Source organism: Meriones unguiculatus, chromosome X, assembly GCF_030254825.1.
Source record: "Meriones unguiculatus strain TT.TT164.6M chromosome X, Bangor_MerUng_6.1, whole genome shotgun sequence".
Classification (NCBI taxonomy): Eukaryota; Metazoa; Chordata; class Mammalia; order Rodentia; family Muridae; genus Meriones; species Meriones unguiculatus.
In genome coordinates, this window is record NC_083369.1 from 138,208,910 (window position 1) to 138,225,241 (window position 16,332).

Sequence of the window (16,332 nt, forward strand, 5' to 3'; positions counted from 1 at the left end):
AAGAAGGGGGTGGGAGGGTGGGATTAGGAGGGGATGAGGGAGGGGCTTACAAAGTTAATAAAGTGTAATTAATAAAATTAAATTAAAAAATTATTTACTTATAAAAGTCTTGTCACTTTGTAGCTGATGCTGACACCTATGGGTATATTTTGAGCTCATTTAGTGTCTCATGTGAAGATGGGGTGCAACTTCATTATTTGACATGGTAATTATACAGTTGTGCCTAGAGTATTTACTGAAATGGTGTCCTCTTCTAGTCATATGTTCTGCGAATGTCCCTCAGCATGCTAGTGTGAGGACCATGTAATATTTAGCTGAGAAACTAATGTACAGGTCACAGTGTGAACAGACACAGCCTACATTTTTCACATGAGAGTGTTTTATACAGCTTATTTTAGTTCTAAGACTAGTTTGTTTTGGCATGATTGGAAGGAATTTAGCATTCATAATTTTACAAGGCTGGGAGCAAGATACAGACTATACAAAATTGTTGACCTACAGGTCTTCCTCAGACAGAGTTTTGAGAGAGATGTAAGCTCAGATTCTCTTAGACATGTGTTGTGTATAGCTAAGTTACACCTCCCCTACTTATTTCTTATTTACAGTGTTTGTTGCTATGTACTATCTTTGGGGAAAATGAGAAAAAGAGTCACAATCATTTTCTCTAAGCCTTAATTCTCCAACAGAACCCCGAGAAAGGCTAAAAATAAAGTAGACTAGCTGTAAAGCTGTCATCAGCTTTTATAGAAATTAACATAAAAATGAACCATTGTCAGAAACAAATCCACTTTTCGTATTACATTGTCCACACAAAGAAATTAGCAAGTTTGTCCAAGTAAACTGCAGTAGACATTCACAATGTGTCATCATTAATGAAGACAAACATGAATTTGGCTCAGAAACAATTTGGCTTTGTTGTTTCTTTGCTGCATCTTTCCTGTTCACTAAAGATGAACCTTTGGAAAATAAGATTACTTATGCAGTCTGGAGGCAAGGGGCAACATGTAACAGTACAATGGCTCTGGGCCAGCCTCTATAATCTCTACTCTTCCCTGTAACTCCAGAGTATGTTCTAGCAGCTAGTATAGACTGTTTACTTACCTGTATGATGTTCTCAGTGAGGTTGCAGTTTTGTTTGTTTGTTTGTTTTTCTTTTCATCCTCATGCTTGATGTAATGGGATTGTTAGTGGGATTGATAGCTTGAATCCCTGGATGGAAATCCTCCAATTTCCAACTGCAGAAAGGGTAATACAAGTTTGGGATTTAGATGATGCACCCAGTTTCCTTGGGAGAAATCAAGGCCCAGGGAGAAGTCTAATCAGGCAGGCTCTCATGTCGTCATGGTTGGCTCTCTCTGTATCTGAGGATGATGAATTCCCAATCGACCTGTTTTCACTTCTGAAATGTTGGAATGATAGATGCAAGCCAGAATAACCATTCTAATATTTTTCTCATTTAGAGATTCCTATTTATATTCTTTCTGGGAAGGATTTTTTTTTTCAGATAGGGTCTCATGCAGTAGCTCAGGCTGGCCAGGAACTTATCACATAGCCTAGGCTCTCTTCAAACTCATAGAAACCTTCTTGACTCATTTTTCTGAGTGCTGGTGTCATAAGCATGAGCCACTGTGCTTAGCTTATATGCTTTAAAAATTATAAAAGTATATTGTACACATGTATCAGGGTCTCAAAGAATGAGCAATATATATATATATATATATTTTTTAAATTTGGGTTTACTACTTAAACAGAAAATATATTTCAGAAGAGTGGGATTGCTTTCTTCAGGAAGCTAGGCATCTTGTCTTCCTGTTCGAGATTATGCTGTGTTTTGCCTTTATCCATGAGGCTAATGGTGACTTGTCACCCCCATATTTATATTTCAGGGCATATGGAAAGGGAAAAAGAACAAATAGAGAAATAAACCAGCTTATTGCTGAGATCTTTCAGATCTTACTGGCTCAAAACTGAGTCACATGTATCTTACTCCCCTGCTGAGGCAGCGGGGAAGGATACTTTTTGGTTGGGTGACGTGATGATCAGTTCCTACCTGTTAACGCTACACAACCTAGAATCACCTGGGAAGAGGGTCCTAGGTAAGGAATTAATTGGAGCAGGCTGGCCTTGTAGGCATGTCTACAAGGGAATTGTCTTGATGGTTAATTTATGTGAGAAGATCCAGCCCACTGTGGGGGCCTCCATTACCTAGGCCTGGGTGCTGAGAGCAAAAGTAGGTCTGCATGCATTTACATCTCTGTGCTCTTGACATGATGTGACTTGCTGCCTTGAGCTCCTTGCCACTGTGACTTCTCTGCTATGATGGACTAGAACCTGGGATTGTCAACCAAACTAACCCCTTTCTTATCTAAATGGCTTTTGGTGGGGTATTTTTATCACACAACAGTATGAAACAATGAAAGCAGGGCAGGTGGCCACATGTCTAGCTGAAAGAGAAGAGTTATGTAGTATGGAACACAAGGGGGCATAAGGATAGATTTTGGGACTCGGGATGTAGTTTAGTGGTAGAGAGCTTACCTTATATGCACATGGCCCTGAGATCAATCCGCATCACCATGAAAACTGTTTTGAGAGGTACTCTGACAAAAAATCTTGTGTTGACAGTGTTGCACAGGGCTTCTGTTCCACATCAGCAGACAGTGTGGCACGCAATGGGATGAAACAAAATGGTTATCTGCTGAACTGTTAGTCAGAGGTCTTTTTCCTTTGAAACTGGGCCAGCTATAGCCCAAATTGGAACACAGAATAAAACATTACAGAAATTTTTAGGAGAGAACTTCAGAAGAAATTAAGAGGCATGATAAACACCTTTCCTGAACTTTTAACAGGTGTCCTGGACCCAACATTGATGTCTAAATTGGATCCTCAGCTTTGCTTTACTTAGAACTCCTTTGGTTGTAAAGGAGAAAAAAAAATCCAAAAGCAACAACTTGGAATATCTTAGCATATTCTTTCTTGACTCATAGAACTTTAAGGAACCATATTCCTTATGAGGATGTAGGGTAGGGGTGGTTTATAAAAATTAGTGGCAAGAACATATAATTAACAAGGACTACAAACCTTTGGGCTCTTTCTGAAAGTTTTCTAGTCTTCTAAAGGGTATTTGTCACTTTTTGATTTTTCTGTGAAGAAGTCTATGACCTTCAGCTACTGAGGTTGATTGCCTAGCAATGAAGGACCAAGGATAAACTGGACTCATAACTATCACTCACATACCTGGGAGAGAGAAGCTGCTTAGATATTATATATGTATGCCCAAGCATCCATTCAAGTGGGAAACTATAAGTGAGGTGCCCCAGCCCGCGGGGCTTCAATGGGGTTCCTAAAGTAGGAGAATGGAAGGAATGGGGGGGGGTAGGGACAAGAGATGTAAGAAATGAAAGCCAAGTCTGTTTGTCTGATCAAGGCTTCCGTTTATTAGAAATTTTTACCCAACTTATATAGGGAGAAGGCAGGAAAGGGGGAAGGTTAATCTACTGCTGCAGGAAATAGGAAGAGTGCTTTCATGGGTTAAATATTGTACCTGCAAGATACCATAAGGATGTTCTTTTAAGATATCTTACAGATGCTCTAACAAAGGATGTCCTCACAATCTATCACCCATGATTTAGGGTCTTAGATAACTCTTTCACTAAATAGCTTTAGGTCTCCACTAAATGACCTCTGCTCTATACTTGGCTTTGGCTTCAGTAACTACCTTTGTCTCCACTAGATAGCTTTGACTTTGGCTTCCGTAGATACCTTCGTCTTCACTAGATAGCTTTGGCTTTGGCTTCGGTAGATGGCTTTGGCTCCCAGCAGTGAGGGTTTCCTCAAACAAGTGTGAATACAAGGTATCTTCCCATGTGGAAAGAGAGAGACAATGGAGACATTCTTAGAGAAAGAGAAGCTTTTCTAAGCTGACTCACATAGCATGGTAATAGTTTAAGGATAGAGAGGCGTCTGGTTCTGATTGATCTCTTTCTGTACACTTGAAGTTTTGAACTATATAGATTCATAGAAACTAAAAAAAAAAAAAAAAAAAAAAAAAAGTAATACCAAGCAAACTTGTTTCTCTTTCACAGTTTGTCCCAATGATTACATTTTACCTAACTATAGCCAGGATAATTCTATACCGTTTTATCACACGCTGTCCTATTGTGTAGATTTGTGTAGCAATCACTGTAATCAACATGTTTGAAGAGAAGTCACACTTACCTCCTCTTCTCTAACATTCATAGTCCCTAGCAAACACTTGTCAAATTTTCATTCGTATCATTTTAAGAATGCTATGTAAATGGAACCATGTAGCATGCAACCATATGGATTTGACATTTTTTTCCTCAGCAAACATTTAATACATATAAAAAAAAAAAACAAAACAAAAAAACAAGCAAAGCAGTTCAGGACACTAATACGAAAGAAAGGCCAACTTTCACTCCTTAACTTCCTCCCAAGTGTGGTAGATGTATCAGGCAGCACTGTGTGCACCAGTGTTCTGTGGCACGGATACAGCAGTCTGTTTAGACACTCTCCTATTAAGTGATAACTTTGTCTGTGTGTATTTGGTGAATATCACAAACAAAGTTGCGGCAAGTATCTCTGCACAGGTTTTGATTTGTACATGATTTTTCCCCCCTTTGGGATAAGTATCCTGAACTGTGATTTTTTTTTTTTTTTTTTGGATTGTCTGCTATGTGTAGTTTTAAAAGAAGTTACCAAGTTATCTTCTAGAGTGGCAGTACCATGTCGCACTCCCGCCAGCAGTGTGCGAGAGAGACACTGAGTTTCTCCATGTCCTTGCCAGAATTTGGTGTTGTTCCTTTTTTTTTTTTTTTCAGTGCAGTTTATTCAGGAACCTTGAACAATCCTCGGACCCTGGGGAAAGCCAGCCCACAGCTTAAATAGCCTCTGGGTAGCCAACCCAGGCGTGCCACGGGGGCAATGCAGATAGGTCCACATACATGGAAGCAAGCCAGATCCTCGGCCTTAGCCAAATGTGGAGTTGTTCATGACAGAGAGCACTCACCATCGGGAAGGTGGAAGGCGGAAACCAGCTCCATCTTTAAGGCGTAGCATTCCGCAGCTCTCTACAGTTCCCCCTTTTTGTTTTAGACGCATCAGGCAAGAGTAGAGGTCTGATCTCTGATATTAGAAATAAATTGGGACTTTGTACAGATGTCCTTTTTTTTTTTTAATTTTAGCTGTTTTATTAGGTGTGTAACTCTGTGTCCTTGTGATGTTAATTTGTATTTCTCTGAAGGTTAGTGATGTTGAAAACTTCTCATGTGTATGTGTGTGTGTGTGTGTGTGTGTGTGTGTGTGTGTGTTTGCCATCACATATCCTCTTTAGTGATACAACTCTTCCTATCCCTTGATTATTTTTTTGTTTCTTTTTCAAGATAGGGTCTCCCTATATAGCCTTGGATGTCCTGGAACTTGCTCTGTAGACCAGGCTGATCTTGAACTCATAGCTATCTGCCTGCCTCTGCCTTCCAAGTGCTGGGATTAAAGGCGTGTACCACCACACCTAGCTCCTTTGATGATTTTCCAATTATCTCTCTCTTTTTTTACTGTTGTATTTTGAGTTCTTTGCTTTTTTGCTTTCTTTCTTTTAAGGGGAGAAGGGCTTGTTTTAGCTCAAGGTTTGAAGAGCTACAGTGTATCATGGTAGGGGAGGCATGGATTAAAACACATGAGGCCGTTGCTGCTGTGGCATTGGCAGATGTATAGTCAAAAAGTAGAGAGAGAAATGTCAGTGCTCTGAGTGTTGAGAACTTTTTGTATTCTGAATAGAAATACATTTTTTGATTTGTTGCTTTCACATATTTTGTCCCATGAAACTTGTGAAACTTGTCTCTTCATCCTCTTTATAGGCCATTGTGTTTTTCTTCTTTTTTTTGTTGTTGTGCTCTTTTAGTTGTTAATATTAAGTGTTAATATTTGTACATATATTGAATATTATCGTGGTATATTTATTGCCTTACCAGAAATGCCAGCAACTAATGTTCTTTAGAGTAGAAAGAATACTTGAGTTTCTAAACTTGAATAATAGCTATTTGTTCCTGCAGGGAGGAAAGGGTGAGCTTTACTTCATCTCAATTTATTAAAAAAATCCACAACTGAAATGAATTTCATTTCAAGAATCAACAGTTTGAGAACTTGAGATAGTACTTGCTCAGAAGTAGATGGGACTCAAGATGTTACCAGAAGTGCAAGATCTGTAGATGTGCAATTGAAACTGAACCTACGTACTTGAATAGACGTCTGAATATCAAACATCTCAAAGCACAAGAAAAAGTCTTCTAGAATGTTGTCCTTTTGGAAAAAGCACTAAAATATGACTGAGACGCAGTTTTTTTTTTCTAGTAGACATTTAAATTTAAGTTTGTTGTAAAGCAAAGGAATGTACCATGTATCAAAATTTAAGCATTCTTTTTATGTTATTTATATTTTGTTTCTGTTATGTTGCTATTATTCTCAAAATTGTCCTTTGTAGTATTAGTTTATTTTTATTGTATTATTACATATATTATTTATTCAGTAAAGAAGTTTTGAATTAAAAATTACTCTTGTATGTGAAAGCCAGATAATTTCTCTCTCTCACACACGTGTGTACACACACACATGCACACATGTGCAACATGAGAATAAGAAGGAGACATTTGTGAAGATGATGGGACCTAGTAGGAAAGGAAGCATGGCAGGAAAATGTATTGAGTAGTGAATATTGGCCAAAGTGCATGATATATTTGAATGAAATGTCATTATGAAACCTTTCACCTTGCTCAGTGCATGTTTGCTAAGGAAATGATTTTTCAAAAAGTAGGGGAGATGGCTCAGTGGGTAAAGCACAAGCATGAGGTCTTGAGTTTAAATCCTAGAACCATGACTGTAAATGTAATCTCTGTTTTATAAACAAGCAGACTTTTAAAGCTTCTTCCCTGCTTCTAGGTGGCTGAAACAAATAACCTTTAAGCTTACCCTGGAAGGGGCTAATCTACAGATTAGCAGGCTGGCTAACATAGTATAGACTGAGAAAATAGTCGTCATATCTATAGGGTAGAGCTGTACTAGGACCTTTTGTTGTGTTTCTTGCTGTGGGAATAAGAGGTTGTAAGTTATACTTGTGGTGACCATATTGATTTATCATGCCCATCATGGACAGTTTTAAAAGATCAAGAGGGTACTAAGAAGACTTATGGCCAAACAGTGTAAGCAGAGACTTTAATAGACGTGAGAGGAACACATGATCTCCCTAGTTACGCCTGTTCTTTGAATTTAGTACTGACTTAGCTGAGGTATGCTGGTACAAAAGCATTTTCCATTTTTTGTCAAGTTCCTCAGATATATTCTGGTACATATTAAGCTTTACATTCTCTCCCTCATAAAGAAATAAAAATGAATTAGGCAGTCTTGCTAAATTAATGTAGAATTTCTGCTTAAGAGAATGTTCTGTTCTTTTCCACCAGTTTTGTCCACTGAAGTAAATTCCATTAATGCTTATACAAAAAGGGCCATTTGGCTAATAAGAATTATCAGAAAATTGAAACAGAATTGTTTGAAAAGACATAATTCGCAGCCTTTATTCAAGTTGTGAAATGGGGAACAGCTTTCATGTGTAAATAATTCATCTTGACAAATTTGTTTCATTTTGTTATGTCCCTACATGCCTGCTGTCTTGCTGGCCTGAGAACATGAGATGTTATTTTTGGAGCCCTGGGATGTTAACCTTTGTCAGTTTAGCACCTCTCATGAATCTGAGTTCTTATTTGCAAGAAAGGGTCCAGACCTCTGAGTCTCTTTTCATAGAAATGTTTGCGCTATTTTACAGGCAATCTTCCAAGCAGAAGAAGGCCATTCAGACTGCTATTCGCAAAAATAAAGAAGCCAATGCTGTGCTGGCCCGCTTGAACAGCGAGCTGCAGCAGCAGCTGAAGGTAAGGGCTGCTCCTTACATTGGGATCCCCTCACTGTAAGCTGGCTTTTTGATTTGACTATCAGATCCCCATTCGTTTTACTAAGAGCTACCTTTGTTCTCTAAGCTCATGAAGAATGATTGTATTTTAGTTAAGTTCTATTGGTCGATTCTTGAATGCTTATACCAAGACTGCTAACCTCACTATGGAGGCTATATAGCCTGTAGGAGTTAAAAGGAACCAAAGCCTGTTTACAAACTCTGTATTCTTTGTTGGTCAAAGCTTCTGAGTAAGCTTAGACTGTTTATGAATGATGCTACATTTCTGTGGAAGTAGGCAGCCTGGGTTAACCCCTCTTCTGGTACCTTGGAAACGGTTCCATTTTGCTTTCTCAAGGACATCATCCCTGCTTTTCTCACCTGTTTCTCTCCATCATGTCTCCTCTGCATCAGTTTCTCAGGCTACTCTAACCATATACTACAAATGTGGTGATATCCTATAGTAGTACTTTATTCTGTCCTGGCTCTGGAGTTTGAAGTCAGGGTGTCATCAGAGCCCTGCTGTCTTTGAAAGCTTTAGAGATGACTCCTTGTTTACCACTTCCCAACTCCAGGCAGTTTCTGGCAATCCTTATCATTTCTTGGCCTGTACATAAAGTTGCAGTCTCTGTCTCCATTGTCATGTGACATTCTTCCAGTGTTTTGTCTGTTACCTGCTCTTATTGTACATTTCTGATGAACGATACCAGTTATTGGATTAGGGCTCGACCTAATCTATCATGATTTTGTTATCCTCACATGATTTTGTTTACATATAAAACTCATGTTTACAGGTCCTGGGAATTAGGACTTGAATATGTTTGGGTGGGACATGATTTTACTGGGTTATCCTCAACCCGAATGTAAACATACCTCAGCATTAGTAGTTCCCTTTGAGTAATTATTATTCCATTTCTCTGGCCTCCTTCATCTGCATTTTCTCACTGACTGTCTTTCCTTCCTTACTGTTTTCTCTCCCCCACCTGAGCATGGTCTTTCTCTTTTCCCACATTGCTCTTATGGCAAGGTCTAATGGGCTTTGGTTTCTTTGCTTGTTTGTTTAATGGGTTTTTAGAAGAATCTACACAAATGACCACCCTCTCCTGTAAAATTACTTTTCTTTTCTTTTAAATACAGGGCCTTGATATGCAGCCCAGGCTGGCCTGGAACTCAAAATCCTCCTGACTCAACCTCCTGAGCTCTAAGTTGGCAATTATGCATTGCAATGCCCATCTGGAAACAGTGTTTGTGACTGAGATGCTGTGCTTTTCCTCCTTTGCCTTCCACTCCACAGGTGCTGCTTTAGCACTCCCTACTCTTGTCCATCCCTGACTTCTCATTTATGTGCCTCCCACCTCTCCCTAGACTGTTTATTCCAGAACTTTTAAATACATAGAAAATTCCACATTTGGCTAAGGCTGAGGATCTGGCTTGCTTCCATGTATGTGGACCTATCTGCATTGCACACGTGGCACGCTGGGGTTGGCTACCCAGAGGCTATTTAAGCTGTGGGCTGGCTTTCCCCAGGGTCCAAGGATTGTTCAAGGTTCCTGAATAAACTGCATTGAAAAAAAAAAAAAAAAAAAAGACCACACCGGAACATACTGAAATTCTGCTTTCAGCCTAATAAAAACATGAAGTTGAAAAATCAAATACTCCTCATAGAATGGCACTACACTGAAAGTCCAGGAACATTACAATGTCAGCTCTGAGGAAAACTAATTTGAAATAAATATGATTTAAAATTCACATTTATTGAAATATGAATGTGAAAGAGTCAATTCAAAAAAAAAAGAAAATTTGAAAAAAATATTGTGTACAGCTACTCCTTCAGTTATGCCACTAACATTTTATTATACTTGTATGTATGTGGTTTGTCTGTTTGCTCTATTCATCAGTTAATTTTGACATATCTTTAAATAAATTACCAACATCTGTATATATTCTCAAAATATCTCAGCATATATATTTTTACATAGAATTCAATTTTTTTGAGACTGGATCTCTCTACATAGTCCCTTCTGTCCTGGAACTCACTATATATGCAGAATAGGATAGCCTTGTAGATTACAAATTTTTTTTCTTATGATGAGAAATTTAACACACATAAATCTTAACTGTATACTTGTTACAATGTATATTGTAGGCTTAGATTTTTCACCTAACCTCTTTATTTAGTGTTCCTAAATGCTTATACCTCCCTCCCACCCACTTACCAGAGGTAGTGGAGAAAAAGGTTATTTTAGGTAAAGGGGGTTATAGACCTTTTTAAAAGTAGTTCTTTGGGATGAGACCACTCTTAGTTGTCTGGGTACCAGCAGTCCAGTCCAAAGGACAATACCAAGCAGCAACATGAATCAGCAAGATTCAGCAGATCGGACAAGTCAGTGAAAGCCTCAAGACTCAGTTGGTTTGCCCTGAGAAGTTTTCTGGCAAGTTTCTCTCTGTGAAATCAAGTGTGGAAGCACAAAGACTAGTCCAACGATGTTGATACAGAAAGTGATGTCTCACTGTCTGTGGGCTTCTTTATATCACCTCTCTCTCCTCAGACTCCACCCATGGATCTTCTCAGCTGGAAAAAGTCATGCCCTTTGCACGAGAGAGTTCACAGCAGAACATCACATGCCTTCTCACAAGCCAATTTCCAGCAAAACATCACATGCCCTCTCACAAGAAAGCTTCTAAGAAAACATCACATGACTCAACTGAGTCTTCAAAGAAACCAGAACTTCCAATTCAGTATATACTTGTAGAAGCTGAACTATGGATTTAGAGACTGTTGCCATCACCATAAGAGGTGTCCCCACTTTCTTTCCCATTCTACTCCTACACCATCCACAGGGCAAACCACTATTCTGATATTTTCATACCATAGTTTTGCCTGTTCTATAACTATAACTGTACACGATGATATCCTACAACAAATACTTCTGGATAAAGTTTTTGAGATTCATCTCTTTTGTTGTGTGCATAAGGAATTCACTCCTTTCATTGCTAACTAATATCATACTGAGTGAATATGCCACAATTTTATCTTTAGGTCTATTGATGAACACTTGAAATGTTTACAGTTTTAGAACATTGTGAATAAAACTGAGTCATTGAACATGTGTTTTTTATAATCTTTTATTAATTATACTTTATTCACTTTGTATCCCCCCATGAACACCTCCCTCCTCCCAGTCCCACTCTCCCTCCCCCTTCTCTACACATGTCCCTCCCCAAGTTTACTGATAGGGGAGATTTTCCTCTCCTTCCTTCTAACCCTAGCCTATCAGGTCTCATCAGGAGTGGCTGCATTGTCTTCCTCTGTGGCCTGGTAAGGCTGCTCCCCACTCAGGGGGAGGTGATCAAAGAGCAGGCCAATCAGTTCCTGTCAGAGGCAGTCCCTGTTCCCATTGCTATGGAACCCACTTGGACACTGAACATGTTTTTTTTTTTTTTCAATGCAGTTTATTCAGGAACCTTGAACAATCATCTGACCCTGGGGAAAGCCAGCCCACAGCTTTAATAGCCTCTGGGTAGCCAACCCCAGCTTGCCACGTGGGCAATGCAGATAGGTCCACATACATGGAAGCAAGCCAGATCCTCAGCCTTAGCCAAATGTGGAGTTGTTCGTGATAGAGAGCACTCACCATCAGGAAGGTGGAAGGCGGAAACCAGCTCCATCTTTAAGGCGCGGCATTGTGCAGCTCTCTACAGTTCCCCCTTTTTGTTTTAGACGCATCAGGCAAGAGTAGAGGTCTGATCTCTGATATTAGAAATAAATTGGGACTTTGTACCGATGTTCATTTAGGTGTCATCCACCCAAAGAGCATCAGACCCGTCTGATACCTTTTTCTCAGAGGCAGGACCTGGGGCATCAACCCGCATGCAATCAGACTTGCTCTTCTCTGTGTTGAAAGCGGCTGACTCTGAGTGCAGTGCTTAGCCTTGCATCCTGAGCATAACATTTTAGCTTTTTATGGTATCCAACCATGCTTGGGGAGACTGTCCTGCTTCAATGGCTGTAAAGGCCTGAATGATCATGGCTGCATCACACTGTTGTGAGACTCTAATCTTGCATATACACCACAGGCAAACCAAGGAGACCAACACCAGAAGGCCTGCTAACACTCCCATGCCCGCCCATTCCTTCAGATGATTCATGGCTGCAGCAATCCATGATGGTAATCCTGTGGCTAGTCCTGCATCCACTCTGGTAGAATTTACCATGACAATGGCCACTCTCAGCTGCTCCATCGTAGTATCGAATTCTCCAGTCCAATTACCTAAAATATAGCTAGACAATTGTTTAGACAGATTTGCACCACAGGAAAGATTCTCATGTTGTATGCTAGTGACTCAAAGTCCAGCATATTTTCATTGACAGCCAGGTTGAGCGATTTGCCATAGGGTATTAATTTGCTCCTGCACGAGGTCAATCCTCTGATTGAACACCATCAAGCCTCCTTTTAATTGAGCATTAATTCCTTTTTGTACATCTAAGGCATGAGCTACATTGGCTAAAAGATTATTGAGGGTCTGAGCAGTCTGCATAGTATGACTCATGGCTAATGCCCCGGTGGTAGCTCCAACAGCCGCCAATGAGATGGCAGTAACAATGGTGGCTGTAGTTCCAATATTCCTTTTCTGTCTGAAGAGAGTCAATATCATGTTTTTAGTTGCTCTTTGAGAATTTCATGTACTGTATTTTGACCATATTTACCCCTTCTCCCTCATGTCTTTTTAATATAACCCACTAAGTCTAACTTGTGCTGCCCCCTAGATGTGTGGGTATAGGGCAATCCACTGCAGCTAGCTAGCTGGTCACATCCCTAAAGAAAAATGACTCTCTCTTGGGTAGCAGCTATCAACTGCCAACAGTTCCTCTACCTATGGGCCCTCCCCACCCATGTTTGAATGTTCACTGACTTGATCTTATGTAGGCAGTCATGACTTCTGTAAGTTCATGAGTGTACTATGGTTCTGTCATACTCAGAAAACACTGTCTAGCCTTAGTCCTCTTTATAACCTGTGGCTTTTATATTCTTTTTACCTACTCTCCAAATATATCCCATGAACTTTGCAGGGAGGGATGATGTTGATATTCCATTTATGCCAGAGCATTCCACAGAAACTTTGGACATGTTTCCGTGTGGAAATACATTCTCATTTATCCTAGAAGCAGGATTAGTTGATAATTGGTAAGTGTTAGCCAGGTGTGGTTGCACACAGCTTTAATACCAGCAAATGGGAGGCTGGGATCACTTTTTTCGAGGCCAGCCTGGTCCACAGAGTGAGTTCTAGGGCAGCCAGGGCTACACAGAGAAAACCTGTCTCAAAAACAAAACAAACAAACAAACAAACAAACAAAAAAAACAGTCCATGACCAAGGCAACTTATAAAAGACAGCATTTAGTTGTGGCCTTACTGGCAGTGTCAGAGTTTGAGTCCATGACCATCACAGTGGGAGCATGGCAGTGTGCAGATAGGTGCGGTACTTGAACAGTAGCTGAGAGCTTATGTCTTATCAACAAGCTGCAGGCAGGAAAGGGATTGGGTCTGGGTGAATTTTTGAAAGCTCAGAGCCCATAATCAGTGATACACTTCCTCCAACAAGGCCACACCTCCTAATCCTTCACCAAACAGTCTCACCAAATGTTTGTCAATATTTCCTTCCAGTGTTTGTATCACCTATTTATTTAATAGCTATATACTTTTATGAGCAGATACTTCAAATTTTGATATAATCCACATTTGCCATTTTTCATAAATTTATTACTCTCTTTATAAGGAAACTGTATACCTATAGATTATCAAATAATTCATATTGTCTTTTAACAGTTTTGTTTTTTCTTTTACACTTTTAAATGAAATTTGTACATGATGTGACAGTAGGGTCAAGGTTCATTTCTCCCCATTTTAGTATTTTCTTAGTCCAGCACCGTTTGATGAAAACACTTTTCCTTCCTTGGATCTCTTTGGCGCCATTATCATACACCTAATAACCTGTAATTGTGGGTTCAGTTCTGACATCTTACTCTTCCCATTAGTCTATCCTTGTGCTACACAGTCTTGATTGCTGTTGCCTTATACTGTCTTGAAATGTGCTAATACAAAATTTTCAATATGTTCTCTTTTCATGATTCCATTGGATAATATAAGCCTTTTATCTCATGCAAATTTGAGAATTGTACCACAAAGTAAAAACTGTTGGAGTTGTAGTTAGATTTGCATTGAATCTGTCAACAAGTTTAAGTAGAATTTACGTGTTAACAATGTTGATCTTGCTAATTTGAAAGTAGAGGAGTCTCTATAACTATTTTAGCCATCTAAAATTCCTGAGTGGTTTTGAGATTTGAGTGTATAATCTTTTGAAAAGTTCTTCAAAATTTTTGTGATACTATTGCAAATTGGATTAAAAAACAAGTCCATTGTTCAGTTGAATTTGTGAAGGTCCCAGGATATAAGATCAATACACAAAATAACCAGTAATATTCCTGAACATACGTCATAAATAATTGGTAATGGAATTTTTTTAACATATTTGTACCTTGGTACAAACCTATGAGAACACACATAAGATTTGTACACTGGGAACAAACAAACAAAAAATGCTGCTGAGAGAAATCCAGGGAGACTTAAAGGTACAGATGCACTTTCTTTGTATATTTGGAAGAGTCAATAGAATAGAGATATCTTTTTCTCCCCAGTGATCTTTAGATTCATGACAATACCATTAAGATCCCAGCAGGATTTTTTTTTAATGAATGCAAACAAGCTGATCCAAGAATTTATATGTGAGGGCTGGGGAGCTTGGAATTGTGAAAACCCAAAGTGAGAAGGAAGAACAAATGAAGAAATCACTGTCAAGCTGCAATCATCAAGGCAGCATAGTACTGAGAGTGGTGCATAGATCAGAATCCTGAAATAGATCCCACAAATAAAGCCATTTGATAAAAGACAATGATGTAAAATCAACTAAACAAAAAGCTAGTTTCCCAGCATGTTTAACAATTGGTCACCCATATGTAACAAACAGAGACTCTTGATCTAAGTCTCACCCCATCTGCAAAGATTAACTGAAAAATACTTATCCATGTAAATGGAAAGCATAAAGCAATAAGACTTTTAGGAGAAAACAAATGGAAAAACCCTCATGATTTGAGGTTAGACATGACTTTAGTATAAAGAAATGATTACAAGCATAATCTACAAGTAAATAACTTAGTTTATTGGCCTTCATTAAAATTAAACACCTTTGCTCTATCAAAGACACTAGAGAATTAAGAGTCAAGTTACAGATGGGGAGCAAATATTTTCAAACTACTTATTTGACAGAAAATTTGTGTTCTGATTAAAACATGATTTTAAAATTCAAAAATAAGAAGTCTAGAGGCTAGCCTACTACTATCAGCCTGCTAAAGGAACAGAAGAGTAAAATGACTCCTAATGACATACTGCTATTCCCATAGCTCCACCCTCCTCAGAGAAGCTTGTTCTTGCACTAGATGGGAATTAACACAGAGACGCACAGCTAGGCAATGTGCCGAAAGTGAGAGACTTTGGAATACTCCATCTTAAACAGGATGTCTTCATCAAAACCCTACCTTCCAGGGCTCAGAGATCTGTGTGGAAAAGGAGGTGGGAAGATTATAAGAACTAGAGGTGGTGGATGACTCCAAGGAAAGAACATCTTCCGAACACAAGGCTTATGCACATATGAACTCACAGATACCGTGGCAGCATGCACAGGGCCTGCATATATCCAAGCCAGACAAAATCCTAGTTTGGAGAAGGGGACATGGACACAAAGCCCCAGCCCTAATTAAGAAGATATTTGCAGTTGAACCTTCGGGGAAAGTGGAAGCCAGCTTTCTCCAATGGAGTCTCAATGGATATAATGACCACACTCCAGGGAAGGCCCCATGCCCAGGGGTAGTTGCCCAACACAAAGCAAATTCTCTGTGTATACTTTTTGTTTTCTTTTGTTTTGCTGTTTTGTCTTATTGATTTTCTTTCTTTCAGCTTGTTTGTCTGTTTTGAGTTTCTTTTGTTTTTTTGTTCTTTCTCCTGTTTGAGAGAGTGAGAATATGAAGTTGGGCGGATAGGGAAGTGGGGAAGATCTGGAACAAATTGGAATGTAAAAAAATATGATCAACATATGTTGAATGAAAAACACTTAAATAAAAATTTAAAAAAGATTAAGAACTCTTAGAAGCCCAAACATCTCAATTTAAAAATTGGCAAAGGACTGAAGTAGCTATTTCACCAATGAGGATATAAAGATGATATATATGCACATGAGATTATGATATTCTACATCATTAGCCACTTGGGAAATGACAACTAAAGCTAGGATTACATACTTCTATACACTCAATTAGAACTTCTGA

The 16,332-nt window shown here is 39.0% G+C and overlaps 1 protein-coding gene across 8 annotated transcripts in view; it reads left to right on the forward strand.

Moving 5' to 3' along the window:
* The window catches only part of Reps2 (RALBP1 associated Eps domain containing 2), a 262,097-nt gene that overhangs the window by 238,156 nt on the left and 7,609 nt on the right, over positions 1-16,332 (forward strand). For 7 of the 8 annotated variants that reach the window (XM_060375348.1, XM_060375347.1, XM_060375351.1 and 4 more), the window contains one exon: positions 7,832-7,937. In XM_060375348.1, coding sequence (XP_060231331.1) covers positions 7,832-7,937 — 106 coding nt within the window. Of the gene's footprint in view, positions 1-7,831; positions 7,938-9,091; positions 9,651-16,332 lie in introns of those variants that run through there. The other variant, XM_060375349.1, reaches the window with a different exon arrangement.